The sequence below is a fragment of the Lepisosteus oculatus genome, chromosome 24 (assembly GCF_040954835.1).
Source record: "Lepisosteus oculatus isolate fLepOcu1 chromosome 24, fLepOcu1.hap2, whole genome shotgun sequence".
NCBI classification, from domain to species: Eukaryota; Metazoa; Chordata; class Actinopteri; order Semionotiformes; family Lepisosteidae; genus Lepisosteus; species Lepisosteus oculatus.
Genome location: NC_090719.1, coordinates 1,927,500 through 1,940,516, shown reverse-complemented (window position 1 = coordinate 1,940,516; position 13,017 = coordinate 1,927,500). Strand labels below are relative to the sequence as shown.

The window sequence follows — 13,017 nt, the reverse complement described above, 5'->3', positions numbered from 1 at the left end:
AATCTAAAAATGTGTCGCGAAACCAAAGTCAGTATTTTGTCACGAAAAGAGAATTGAGCTCGACATTTCCTCGTTTGTTTTTGAGCTCTGTGTTCTGAACCGAAGGGACGGCTGTCGCACAGGTAGTGGTTTAAGAAAATGTTACAAAATTAAGCAAAATCAGTTTGAATAGGATCATCACCAACCCTCCTAATGTGCTGGAAAGGAGATTTCGGATTGCCACAGTAAGTATACTTGAAGAAATCGGTGTTAACATAGTCGGTTCTGTCTATAGCGGAACCAATGTTACCACGTCCTTGTGCACCCGGGGGACTGTTTACGAGGCAGGGCACAGGAAATGTGAGTAATGCACTGACGATTTGAATGGATGAAGAGGAGGCTGTGTTGCTTTTAAACAAAAAGGAAAGTTGTGCTTTTCTGGTTTAAGCGTCATAAGTTTCTAATCGATAGCGTTACAAGCTTTTACGGACTCCGGGTTAGGTTTAAAAAGAAAACAATCAACGCAGGATGTTTGCGGGTTTACCTGAACTGGGCATCTCCAACGGCGAGGATCTTAAAGAAACACTGACCAACTGCACTGAGCCCCTGAAAGCCATCGATCAGTTTCAGGTAAACGCAGCATATCAAGGAGGGGGGGGGGACATGAGACTTATTTCTGTTCGATTTCGTCTTCTAAGCAAGTCTTCAGTCGTGCAGAAGTTACTGGGTCGACTGTCAGGAGTGCACCGAGCTCAATGCACTTTGGGGTGTTTTTTTAAGACGCTATGTCGTGCGGGTTTTGCATTTTCGCCTCTGTTTGTTGACGTTGAAATTGATTAATTTATTTCCGCTGTCGCTGCAAGAGTTTTAGTGTTATAAATAATTGTCCCCGTAGCAAAAAAACAAACAAACAAACTAACGAGTTGATAAGACAGCGACGATGACATTGAGGGGAATCTCGAGTCGCTTGTTCAACGTGTGTCATTGAAGAACGGAATGTGTCGTGGTTTGAAGGGTCATGTGCAAACTGTATTTGGGAGAGTTCTCCAGGAGATTCAAAAAAACCATGCTGCTTTAAAAGACACAACCCCTAACCAGCTTCAGCTATGCTGTGTCTGCTGTCGTGCCGCGCCGCTCTGTAACTTCGCGATCCAATCTCTGCTGGCTGTGATCGCAGACGGAGAATGGCATCCTGCTGCCCACCCTGCAGTCGGCTCTCCCGTTCCTGGACCTGCACGGCACGCCTCGGCTCGAGTTCCACCAGTCGGTGTTCGACGAGCTGAGGGACAAGCTGATGGAGAGGGTGGCGGTCATCGCCGAGGGCAAGGACGCCGATCGGTACGTGTGGGCCGGGGGTCCTCGCCTGACTGTCAGGCTGTCTTACACCGTTTAACTCGACAGTATCCTCGGAGTGAGAGACAACCCCGGGTTGTGCAGTGCGTCAGGGCTTCTCAGCTCGCAGTAGCTCAGGTGGGCAGCTGCGTCATCATGTGTGGGCTGCAAGGGAACAAGTAATAGGTTTGTTCCCTGCTGAAACGGAGCCTTCTTCGGGTGTGAGGAAGACAGGGTAGTAAGCAAAGGTCATGTAGACGTTGTGTTTTCTTTCTTCTCTTTTCTGCATGGAATAAACCTATTACTTGTTCCCCTGCAGGCTTGCAGTCTGTGCATCGGTGCCATCAGCTCTTCACTTGTTGTATGGGTGGTGGTGTTTTTTTTTGCGGGGGTGTGCTTGATGTTTCAATGTGCTGTGTGCAGCCAGGAGCTGGCTGAAGCAAAGTCCTGGAATGGAACGCACTGGAAGGGCTGCCCGCGTGTAGGACTGCACTGGTTTGCTCCCAGTCCTGCAGGCGCTGCTTGGCGTGGCTGACCCCGCCTGTCCGTGTCTCCCTCAGGTACAGCAAGCTGGAGGAGCTGCTGGAGAAGAGCTTCCCCCTGGTCAAGATGCCCTCCATCCAGCCGGTCGTCATGCAAGTCATGAAGCACCTGCCCAAGGCCAGTCCGCGCTGACCGCTGACCGCTGACCGCTCTCTGTGGGGCCAGTCTCTCTGGCTGTCCACTTCTCTTGTCTTTGTCTTGGAAAGGGTGCAGGAATGGTGTCTGTCTCTCTCTTCATTGGGGTTTGTGGCTTGAGGTGACGTGCTTGCACCCTGTTGGACGCTGGGGGTGGGGTGGGGGTCTCCCAGCCCACCTCACCCCGCCCTGCCTGCCTGCCTGCTCTCTCCCCCCCCCTGCAGGTGCCGGAGAAGAAGCTGAAGCAGGTCATGGCCGACAAGGAGCTGTACAAGGTGTGCGCGGTGGAGGTGAAGAGGCAGATCTGGCAGGATAACCAGGCCCTGTTCGGGGACGAGGTCTCCCCTCTGCTCAAGCAGTACATCGTGGAGAAGGAGGCGGCACTTTTCAGCAGCGAGCTGTCTGTCCTGCACAGCTTCTTCAGCCCCTCGCCCAAGATGCGCCGGCAGGGAGAGGTGAGGGGGCGGGGGCAGCACGCGGGGAACACGTGTGTGTGTGTGGGTGGGTGCGTGCCTGCGTATGCGTGTTTGCCCGTGCGTGGGAGTGCCTGTATGGGAGTGTGTGTGTGCACCCGTGCCTGCGTGTGTGTCCTCATTTCTGGAATGATTCGCGTGATCAGAAGCTTGTGGCCCACAGAAAAGCTGATGCCTTCTCTCTGCTGTGTTGTTCATTGCTTTTTGTTTGGCAGGATGATTTTCATATAAAGAGTCGTTTTTTTTTTTGTATCTGTGGGCAGGCGGTTTCCTGCCCAAATCCGTCACTCGGCGGCGCCTGGGCGAGAGTTTGGGATTTTGAAGGTTTTTTCCCTAAATCGGTGCCTGTGTTGTTTCTTGTGGCGCCTGTGCGCAGGTGGTGCTCAGGCTGACCCAGATGATCGGGAAGAGCGTGAAGCTGTACGACATGGTGCTGCAGTTCCTGCGCACGCTCTTCCTGCGCACACGCAACGTCCACTACTGCACGCTCCGCGCCGAGCTGCTGATGTCGCTGCACGACCTGGACGTCAGCGAGATCTGCTCTGTCGACCCCTGCCACAAGGTGCGCCCGCCTGGCCTGCTCCTTCTGGAGCGTGGACACCCATAGCGGCTCTTACGGGGGGTGTCCGCCCCCGACCAGTAGGGAATTAACAGAGCGGACGATCCCGGGTGCCGGCGTTCGGCGGCGAAGCGACGCAAGATCCTGCGATCTCGGGGGGCCGAAATCGGAGGTCTCCGGCCCTGCTCCTGGAGAGCTCCATTCCGGCGAGACTCAGAGTTTGCCCTTGGGTCCCCAGTTTCTAAACACCAGGCACAATTTTTATACTGTGATCAGTGGGAACGGTCCGTTTTCTAGGTTTCAGTGATTCCAGAGATCATCCTGGATAAAAATCTGAAACTCCTTTGGCCTTGGAGTACCCTTCCCAGAACGGATTGCATGCTTATCTGATCTGTAACTTACAGGTGTTTCTCACCTCTTAAAAAAAAGGGGGGGGGGGGAATTGAGTGACCCCCTAAGACTGACTCGATGGGGCTGGAGGCTGGTGATGACCTGTTTCTTGAATGCCATCCCAGGAGTCCCTTCAGTAAAGGAGTGCAGAGAAAAGCCTTTAGCTCAGACGTTCCACTCTTGTAGAATAATGGCCTTGCTGAGATTTGCCGAACGCAGGAAAAGGGCTTTGAGGCATGAATATTTAACAAACACTCAAAATTGCTTGTTCTAAGGAGAACAGTTTGTCTGTTTTAAATTTCAGTTTCAAAATGAACCCCGAGTTAGGTGTTCGGGCCCCATTGCTCTGTTTTTGCGGATGTGGCCGTTTTGTCTCTTCTAGTTTATCTGTATGAAGTGCTAAGAGCTCTGCCCCCCCCTGCTTGTTTGTGTCGCCCCCCGCAGTTCACCTGGTGCCTGGACGCCTGCATCCGGGAGAAGTTTGTGGATGCCAAGCGGGCCAGGGAGCTGCAGGGCTTCCTGGATGGGGTCAAGAAAGGGCAGGAGCAAGTGCTGGGGTGAGCGGGGAGACCGGGGGGTGGGGGGGCGCTGTGCTCGGGGGGTAGGAGTGTCGCTGCGTGTGGCCGCCTGACCCCCCGCTGTCCGTGTGCTCCTCAGGGACCTGTCCATGATCCTCTGTGACCCCTTTGCCAGCAACACCCTGGTCCTGAGCACCGTGAGGAACCTGCAGGAGCTGCTGGGCCAGGACGCCCTGCCCAGGGTGAGCACTTCCCTTAATGACCTGGATTAAGTAGCTGGCGTGGGTAAGAAACCAGTCAGGAGGCAAGGAGCTGCTCATTGGAAAGGAATTCTGGCCTCTGGGCCTGCAGGGCAAGAGCTGTCCGTCCTTTCAGTCTGTAGGCTTTCAGTCTGATCTTCACTGCAAAGAAAGTTTTCTCTGACGTTAAAAATAAACCGTATCTAAACTGCCTCAGCTGTCTTGACTGCATCAGCTGCCTCAGCTGCAGACACAATCTGGTTCAGTGACTTAGCGTCCTCTCTGCGTGTCTCCGTGCAGGACAGCCCGGACCTGCTCCTGCTGCTGCGCATGCTGTGTCTGGGGCAGGGCGCCTGGGACATGATTGACAGCCAGGTCTTCAAGGAGCCCCGCCTGGTACGAGCAGAGTTCAGCGCTCGCGGCCGGCCTGTGTTCTGGCTGGGGGGGGCTGGGTGCGCGTGTGCAAGCCAGCGGGGAGTGTCTCCCCCTCCCCCCCCCCCCCTGTGACTGTGCGGGTGCTGTCTCCCTCTAGGACCTGGAGGTGGTGACCCGGTTTCTGCCGGCCATGATGTCTGTGGTGGTGGACGACTACACCTTCACTGTGGAGCAGAGGCTGCCCACCGAGGAGAAGAGCAGCCTGACCTACCCCACCGCCCTGCCCGAGGCCTACACCAAGTCAGCGCCTCTCCGCCGCCCCCCACCTGCCTCTGTGTGCCTCGTGTGCTCCACGCTGCCTGTTTAGAGTGAAGTGGAAGTGTAGGGGACAGATCGCAGGGGAAGGTGTGAGGCACCCGATCTGGAAATGAAAGGGGAATTTTAAGAGGGTTAACCGTTCAGCGCTAGGGGCAGGCATGGGCACAGTCTAATAAGGACACTTGTCTACTGATGTATTTCCCACATGCGTGTGCGTGTCTGTGCACCCGTGTGGCCTTATCCTTCTAACGCGGCCCTTGTAAAGAGCTGGGGCTCAGTAATGCAGCTCTGGTGGGCTGAGGGTCCGCTGTCCCCTCTCAGGTTCCTGCAGGAGAACCGCGTGGCCTGCGAGATGGGGCTGTACTACGTCCTGCACATCACCAAGCAGAGGAACAAGAACGCCCTGCAGAGGCTGCTGCCCGCCCTGGGTGAGTAGCTCTGGCCTCCGAGCCGAAAGCTGGACAGCTGTGTTTGCAGAGTAGGGAGTCACGCCCCTGGCTGAGGCTGTAGCTCTGTCTCAGTCCTGTGCCCCTGGCTGAGGCTGTAGCTCTGTCTCAGTCCTGTGCCCCTGGCTGAGGCTGTAGCTCTGTCTCGGTCCTGTGCCCCTGACTGAGGCTGTAGCTCTCTCGGTCCTGTGCCCCTGGCTGAGGCTGTAGCTCTGTCTCGGTCCTGTGCCCCTGGCTGAGGCTGTAGCTCTGTCTCAGTCCTGAGTGTCTGCGCCCCTGGCTGAGGCCGTGTTTCTGTCTGTCTGTCTGCAGCGGAGACCCACAACGACATGGCGCTGGGCGACATCTTCCTGCACCTCTTCACCGGCCACCTCACCCTGCTGTCCGACGACTTTGGCACGGAGGAGTTCTGCAACGCCGTCTTTGACGGCTTTCTCCTCACCTCCTTCTCCAGGTATCCCTCCACCTTCCTGGTAACAAGGGGTGGGCAACATTGGAATTATTGCTGGAGCTCTGTGAATCTGGGGAGGCTCTTGGTGTGTTCACTGTTTTGCTAGCTTTCTATGATATCTATAATATTTCTATTCCATCGGGACATTAGAACCACTTTTCCACAGTGTTCTGGTATTTTACCCCATTAATGCACTGCGGGCCTCAGGTTCTCTGACAGTCATCGCTCACGGGACTACAGTCCCCACAGTCCTCTTTTTGTAACTGGGTCTGGGTCCGCAGTGTGTATCGGTCAGCTAGCGTGAGCACGCTGTGTCTCAGCTGTGTGCAGAAGGGTGGTGGGAGGTGAGGGTTCTGGCCCCAAGCAGTCAGGACTTGTGCGTCCCCCTGTGCTGCGCTGGCTAACTGCTCCTGTGTTCCAGTAAGGAGAACGTGCACAGACACATCCTGCGATTGCTGCTGCACCTGCATCACAAAGTGCTGCCCTCCCGGCTGGAGACTCTCCTCAAGGCCCTGGAGCCGCCCAAGCAGGTGAGCTCACGCAGCCCGCTGCGGACTGTCCGAGCGGCGTGGTGGTGCCCACACTCCCACCCTGACCTACATGGGGCAGATTCACTGGAGCTGGTAGAGCAAGGCAAGTGCCTGGGGACTTTTCTGGACTCCCGAGCTTGATTTCAAAGCCAATATTGACCCGATCCTCAGAAAAGGTCAACGGCGTCTATCAGGAAGCTGGAGTATTTTAAGGTCGATGCTTCATTGTCGATTTTGTTCTACCGGTCCTCCCTTGAATCTGCTCTCATTTTTACCCCGATCTGCTGGTTCGGCAGCCTGAATCCGAGAGGCAGGAGCAGCCTTGTGGAAAATATGGCAGAAGGTCACTGGCGCTGATCTCCCAGCCCCTCTCTCCTCCATCTGTCTTTCACGTGTTCTGTGTGAAGCAGAATCCATCCAGCGGCGATCCTGCACCACCTGGTTTAATCAAGCCCAGTTACTGCCATGAGAACCCAGATACCGACTCCCCAGCTCCAGAACCAACAGGTTCAGGTTCTCATCCACACCTGTAGCCATATCGTTACTGAACACTTGGCCTTCTGTGTCAAGATGTATGGATACTGTTGCTCCTGTCTGAACACCAACCCTGCTGCTCTAACACAACTTGCCCCCCAGGGACCCTTCTCCACCATGCCTTAGTTTGTTGTGTTGGTCGTTCTTAAGCAGTGCTATGAGGTGTGTAGCTTTCTCGGGACACACCTGAAGAAGCCTCCACGGGCGAAACGTTGTTTTCTTTCTTCTCTTTCCAGCATGGGATAAACCTATGACTTGTTCCTTTGTAGCTTGCTCATGTCCGTGTTAGTGCGCACGCTGCCCCTTCCGAGCCGAGCCCCTCCACTCACGGCCCTGCCTCTCCCCACAGAGCAGCGAGCCCGTGCGCGAGCTCTACGCCCAGCTGGCGGAGAAGCTGGACGCCCAGAAGAAGAGCCCCGCCCCGGCCCCGGAGGCCCCCTCTCTGGACCTGGGGCTGCACCCGGTCTCCGTGCCCCCCGCCGGGCCTGGCGCCGCCCCGCTGTGAGAGAGCCCGCGGGCCCGGGCCCCGTAAGGAGCCGCCTCAACATCTTGGATTTCCTGCAGGCTGCCCGCAGGTGGCTTTTCATTGTTCCGATTGGGTAATTAATGGGGCAGCGCTTAACAATTCAGCCGTAATGGGTCTCCAGATTCAAAGATCCGCAGGACCGAGGGGATCAAATTTATAATTCTGTGCTTTGCAGACCCTGGGGGGGGGGGGAGAAAAGATCTTCATCTGAAAGGCCTCGGTGCAAGAGAGCTGGTTGTCACCCCGGCTCTGAAAACCAAGCAGCCCCCCCTTCTCCTTCTCCAGTGTACAGCTAAAATGGGCTTTTTCTGCGGCCTCCCTGATTCCGGGGGAAACCCTAGTTTTTACTTTTTGCCGAGCTGAGCTATTTTGTCGTGCTCTGGATGGTCCCGCGCCGCTTCCCATGAGGCCGTGCGGCGAGAACAGAGCCTTTTTTCGCTCAGGCCCCCCCACGCGGTTGTCCTCCTGATTGGAGCAGCAGGAGCAGGGACAGGGAGGAACTCGGGGGCTGGAAGAGCTTCCACGAAATCCGCATTCTTTGAACCTGGCCGGCTGTACACAGTCAGCGATTGATTCTTGTGTTCACTCAAAATGAAGTTCAGGATTTTTTTTAAGTGCAGTTTTAACAGACTTGAAGCGGCATTATTCAGTAGAGCTGTAGTATGTCAGACACCTCGCATATTCAAGCATGTATATTTTTTTAATACAGAGCGTTGGAAGGGTGTTTACGGTATATTTTCATATTTTGGCAAGTGTGCGTAGGATTTAGGACTGTGTGTGCAGAAGTGTAGATCTGTGTGCGTGTGTGCAGAAAGCAGGCTGTAAATAAAGTTTTTTTCGAGATTTGGGAGTGTTTTTTGTGAGGCTAAAAACGGTCATGGAGGAGGAGGAGGAGGCCCATCTGGGTGTCGGCTTCAACAACATGACTGGGAACCTTGTTCCCCACTCCCACAACTCTCTGTGTAAGGTCCCTCCTGTTTCTTCTCGGTTTGGGTGAGTTTTTGGAATATAAACAGGTGTTCACATGCTCACCTGCTGTCAGGGACACCTGCTGTTTCCCGTTGCACTCCAACAGGGCTGCACCTGTGCTGGGAAGCGTGGGGCGCCCAGAGACGCCCTACTGTTCCCCAGGGAGACTCTTGCAGGCACACTGCCCATCAATCAGCTGGGCAGGGAATTTGAATAAATATTCCCTGTGCCCATCAGCTCCCCCACAGCGCCAGCCCCCTCTGCAGACAGGGAAAGCACCAGGGCTCAGGGTAGGGTCCTCTTTGTGGAACGCGAAACCCTGCCCTTCTGATCCATATCCCAGTCGCTGTGGATGGGAGGAGTCACCCTTTATGGACTGTACTGGTCCGACTGGGACCGGAGCTGTTCTAGAACCTGAAACCAGAGCCTTAACAATTAGGTAAGTATATATGTGTGTACCTGAAGAAAGAAGCTTAGAAGCGACAGGTTGTCTGAACTATTGTATTCATGCAGCAGGTGAGAAGATACTGGAGTAAGACCAAGCTAGGACCTTCTCCCATTCGGAAGGGGAGCCAGCCTGAGCCGCTGGAAAGAGGGGGCGAAGGGGAGTGCAGTGAGCCCCACTGCAGCTCGGACAGCGGGGAGAGCGTCCTTGGCTCAGCAGGGCCGCTCGGGCTCGGGCCGGCTCCTCTTCCTCTCCGGGGCACAGGGGCTGCAGCACACGGTCTCCAGGTGCTGCCCCGCGGCGTCGCGCCTGACCAGCGTCACCTCGAACAGGGCGGGGTCCCAGCCGCCCGCCTGGCCCCCCGGGAACGCTAGCCCGGGCGCGCGCTCTCCGGGGCCGGCTGATCCCCTGGCCGGAGCGCCCCTTCCGCCGCGGGGTGGCGGCACGTCCACCACGGGAGGGTCCCGCCCGGCCCGTCTCTCCGGATCTGGATCTGGATCCGGTTCCGGCTCCGGCCCGGGCGTGGGGAACCTCAGGCGGGGCAACGCGTGGTCCTTGGTCCTTACTCCCCACGATCCGGCTCTGCCTTCCTCGCCCGGGCCCGTCCGCAGATCCAGCCGGGCCAGCTGGAGCAGGAGGCCGTCCCGGGCTGGGAGAGGCGGGGTCGGTGTGCCCGTCCCGCGGGCCGGTGCCTGGGGAGGCCCGGCTCTGCAAGGGGAGGCGGAGTTCGAGGAATCGGGATGGGTGGCTTTTCAGCAGCTTTGCATGAGGAAACTGCAGAGCTTTTTGGGAAACCTCTCTAATCGCTAGCGGGATATACTTTCAGCTGTGCCATAACCACTATGTTTAACAAGAAAAGTTTAAGTCGAGTGTGAAAAGTAGAGAGAAGAAAAGGTGTTGAGCCTTCTTGAGCTGTGAAGATGTTGAAGAAGCAGGTATTGTTCAATAAGAGGTCTGATCGTCACAGCAGTAGCCCGTTCCCAAATAACCAGCCCCTCACACCTGCTGGGCCCTGTGTGGCGCCCCCCGGAGGCCTGGACGACGGGGCGCCCAGACGTGGGCGGGGCGTCCTCCTCCAGCATCACCTCGAAGAGCTGCCTGAGCCTGGCGGGCCTGCTGGCTCTTGGCTGACCCCTGGCCTGCACGCGGACGACCCTGGCTGGACAGGAGCAGAGAGGACAGGCCTGGTGGGGCGGGTGAGAGTTTCTCCGGTTCCTTCCTGAAAGCGAAGGATTTGTTTGTAACTTGCTCCAAAAAGGAGGATCAGACCTGGCACTGGGGGTGTGGGGGGTGGACACCATTGCTTGAATGGATCTGCTGCCTTGTTTGTTAACTTGTTTCTATGCTCAGTCCCAAGTTTCAAAACTACCTCACTTTTCCAGCATGAAATCCGCTGCCTTCACCACAAGGAACTGTCAGCATCTCAGTCTCTTCACCCTTATTCCTGTCTACACTGCTGACACTCCAGGCAGCACACCTGAATGAGGGCAGGTTTAAACCTCAGAAACTGTTAGAGCACCGACACCAAGTACAAAGCCTCTTCAAAGCTCGAAGAGTTGAAAGAAAATTTGTCATTATTGCCCAAACACAGACAATGGGACTCCATCGGGCTGAGACGAAGGCCCTGAAGACAGGGGGGGTTGCCCAGGACCAGGAGCTGCTGCTGTCCAGGTGTGTGCTGTATCCTGGCTGTGGTCCGAACTGTGGGCGTGTCCTCACCTGGCACGATCCCGGAGCACTGGGAGATGGGGGGGCCGCACAGCTCCACGGGCAGCAGGGGCTGGAGGCTGCAAGACAGGGAGGGGCTCGGCTGTAAATCCCAGGGAAACCTACATCCTGTTTAGTCGTTTTTACACCATTGACTTCTCAGGGAGCTGGTGGACCGCATGTCCGCTCTCGGGACCAAATTTGTCCCGATTGACAACATTTTCATGTAGGCTTCACGTCTCACCGAACCCAGTGTGTGAGACACTGGACAAGGAGATGGAAATGAATTAAAATCAGCCAAAACCCTCAAAGCTGTCCCCTACTCTAGCTGTGCATGGTGAAGGATAATTTGCCTTAAGATAAATACATTATCTAAATAAGTAATGATAACTGCATCTGAATAACCAGACTAAGGAAAATTATAAATTGATTTTTTTAAGTCTTTTAATCTGCCCACGCCTCCGGCAGTAGGTGGAGTGTGTCCTTCTATCCCTGCCCCTGCGCCTTACCAGGACGTCCTGCTCCAAACTCTCCCGGTGCCTCCGAGCCCTCGCTGCCCGGGACTGCGCTGTGTGGGCTTCCGGCTCCCTCCAGCGGGACTGACCGGTATCCCCTCTGCCGGACTCCTCAGGGGCTCGGCCGTCCGCGCGGCTCCCAGTGGCCACTGAGGATCTTCCTTCTGTGTGTTCCCTGCGCTGGGAGGGCCTGTGGTCTGGGCAGAGCAGACGGGGGGGAGAAAGCGCGAGAGTTTGAAAGGATCTGAAAGTACACCTCACCCTCACTGTGTTTATATATTTCCCTTTCTCATCAAACACGCACCTCTCTTCTATATGAATGGGGTTCACGTGGTGTTAGACGTGTTGTGTCTTTCGACCTGCCTGCGAAGCGAATCTCCCACTTGGGACGATAAAAGGGAACTCAGCAGAAGAGTCCCCTTCGCAGCGCACACTGCGAAGCGGCTTCGGTGTTGGACGGGCCTGTGTTTTCCCCTCGCGGGCACTGTTGAGTACTTGATCTTTAACACCGCTTTCGGAAACGGGAACCTTTGCCGGATTTGGAAAGGGATTTGGTACTGGATCCCTGGATTAGTTTGAATTCTCTGTAGTCTGAACGGTGTGACGGGGAAACAGACGAGGTGAGGTTATATTCTGCGAAGAAGGGAAATGCAGAATTTGTGGGGCTGATCCAGCTCTCTCTCAGTGGAATAGGGGACAGAAGAGCTCTTCCACATGAAAAGAGGAGCTCAAGATCTTCTGGGGACTAATGTCTGTGAAGGACTGTTTCTGGGACTGAGCAGGCTTCTCCGGAAGGGGACCACTGGTACATCCGGGGAGCCCGGAGGGTTTCCGCAAGCCAGCAGTGCCAGATCACGGGAACGAGAACTCCGACAGGCTGGGACGGGGCGGCAGGCTGTGGCTCTGTGGGGGTCGGAGGTCATGACACTGGGGTTTGCCGCTAGAGAACGGTGGAAAATAGGGGTGCTTTTTTCTAGATCAGTCAGGCCAAAGGCCAGCTCTCCCAGTAGGCCACAGCCTGGTCTGTACCGTGGGGTGGGGGGTGCTGTTTCCTGGCGCCCCAGGACGGGCGAGCAGAGTGCCAGCGGGCGCAGCCCAGCTCCAGCTCCTCTCGTACCCGAGCCGGGGTGCGACGCCCCCTCCGCCGCGGCGTCCGGCCCCTGTGAGGCCCGGCCCAGCCCTCCCTGGCGAGCCTCCACCACTGCTCGGCGCTCACCATCCTCAGCCTGCAAGCACAGGGCGACAGCCTCTTTACACACGGAGGAGCGGGAGGCTGGAACAGGCTGCCCAGTCCTGCTGTTTGGGCAGGTTTCCCCTCGATCCTTCAAGAAACGGCTGCCTTACTGATCCAGGTAAGCCAAGCTCATTTGCATCACTGGACTGATGATCTATTGGCAGGATAGACCTGATCAACAATATCCAGCCCCTAGGGGTTACTCTAGGAGTTCAATCCTGGCAAGTCTTTCCTCCTTACAAGGAGGGCGTCTTGTTTTTGTTCCAGGCAGCATCTATCCGAGCAGTGCTGGCTGTGCAGGTGGGCTTCCCTTGAGGGCCCTGGTGCTGAGATTCACAGCCTCGCGGAGCACAGCACAGCTCTGGGGCCACAGGCCAGGGGCAGGCCCCTTCCGAAAGAAAGAGGGGGGAAAAAGCAGGATTCCTTCCAGTTACCTGGAGGAGGAATCCTGAACCTCCGCGCTTCTCTTGGGCTGCTGGCCGGGATCCGCAGAGCGGATGAGCCTTCTTCCGGAGGCTGCTACCTGGAAACACGGCACAGCCAGGAGAGAGAGAGAGAAATCACCGTGCCGGACTGGGCCTCTGGAACGTTTTGCTGGGAGGTTATGGGAGTTGTGGGAGTCGGTTAAAACGAGGACAGGCTGTTGGCGTCACTCTCTGCTTCTCCCAGAAGGAAGAATCGAACCTGCGGTTTCACTGTTGCCTGACCCTCTTCATGCCAGGTTAGAGGTTCTCTGAGCTCTGCGCACCCAGGTCCCAGCTGCCCACTCGTTAGGTCCCTGCTTTGAGTTACACGGTTC

At 56.3% G+C, this 13,017-nt stretch overlaps 1 protein-coding gene across 1 annotated transcript; it reads left to right on the top strand.

The window, feature by feature from the left end:
• The first annotated feature begins 243 nt into the window (after positions 1-243).
• nelfb (negative elongation factor complex member B) lies at positions 244-8,191 on the top strand. The gene is made up of 13 exons (XM_069183530.1): positions 244-609; positions 1,157-1,317; positions 1,872-1,971; positions 2,214-2,444; positions 2,839-3,024; positions 3,856-3,968; positions 4,069-4,171; positions 4,469-4,564; positions 4,701-4,843; positions 5,183-5,289; positions 5,620-5,761; positions 6,180-6,288; positions 7,172-8,191. Exons 1-13 carry the CDS (start codon positions 508-510, stop codon positions 7,325-7,327), a joined length of 1,749 nt encoding a protein of 582 aa, XP_069039631.1. The 5' UTR covers positions 244-507; the 3' UTR covers positions 7,328-8,191.
• The last annotated feature ends 4,826 nt before the right edge of the window (positions 8,192-13,017 follow it).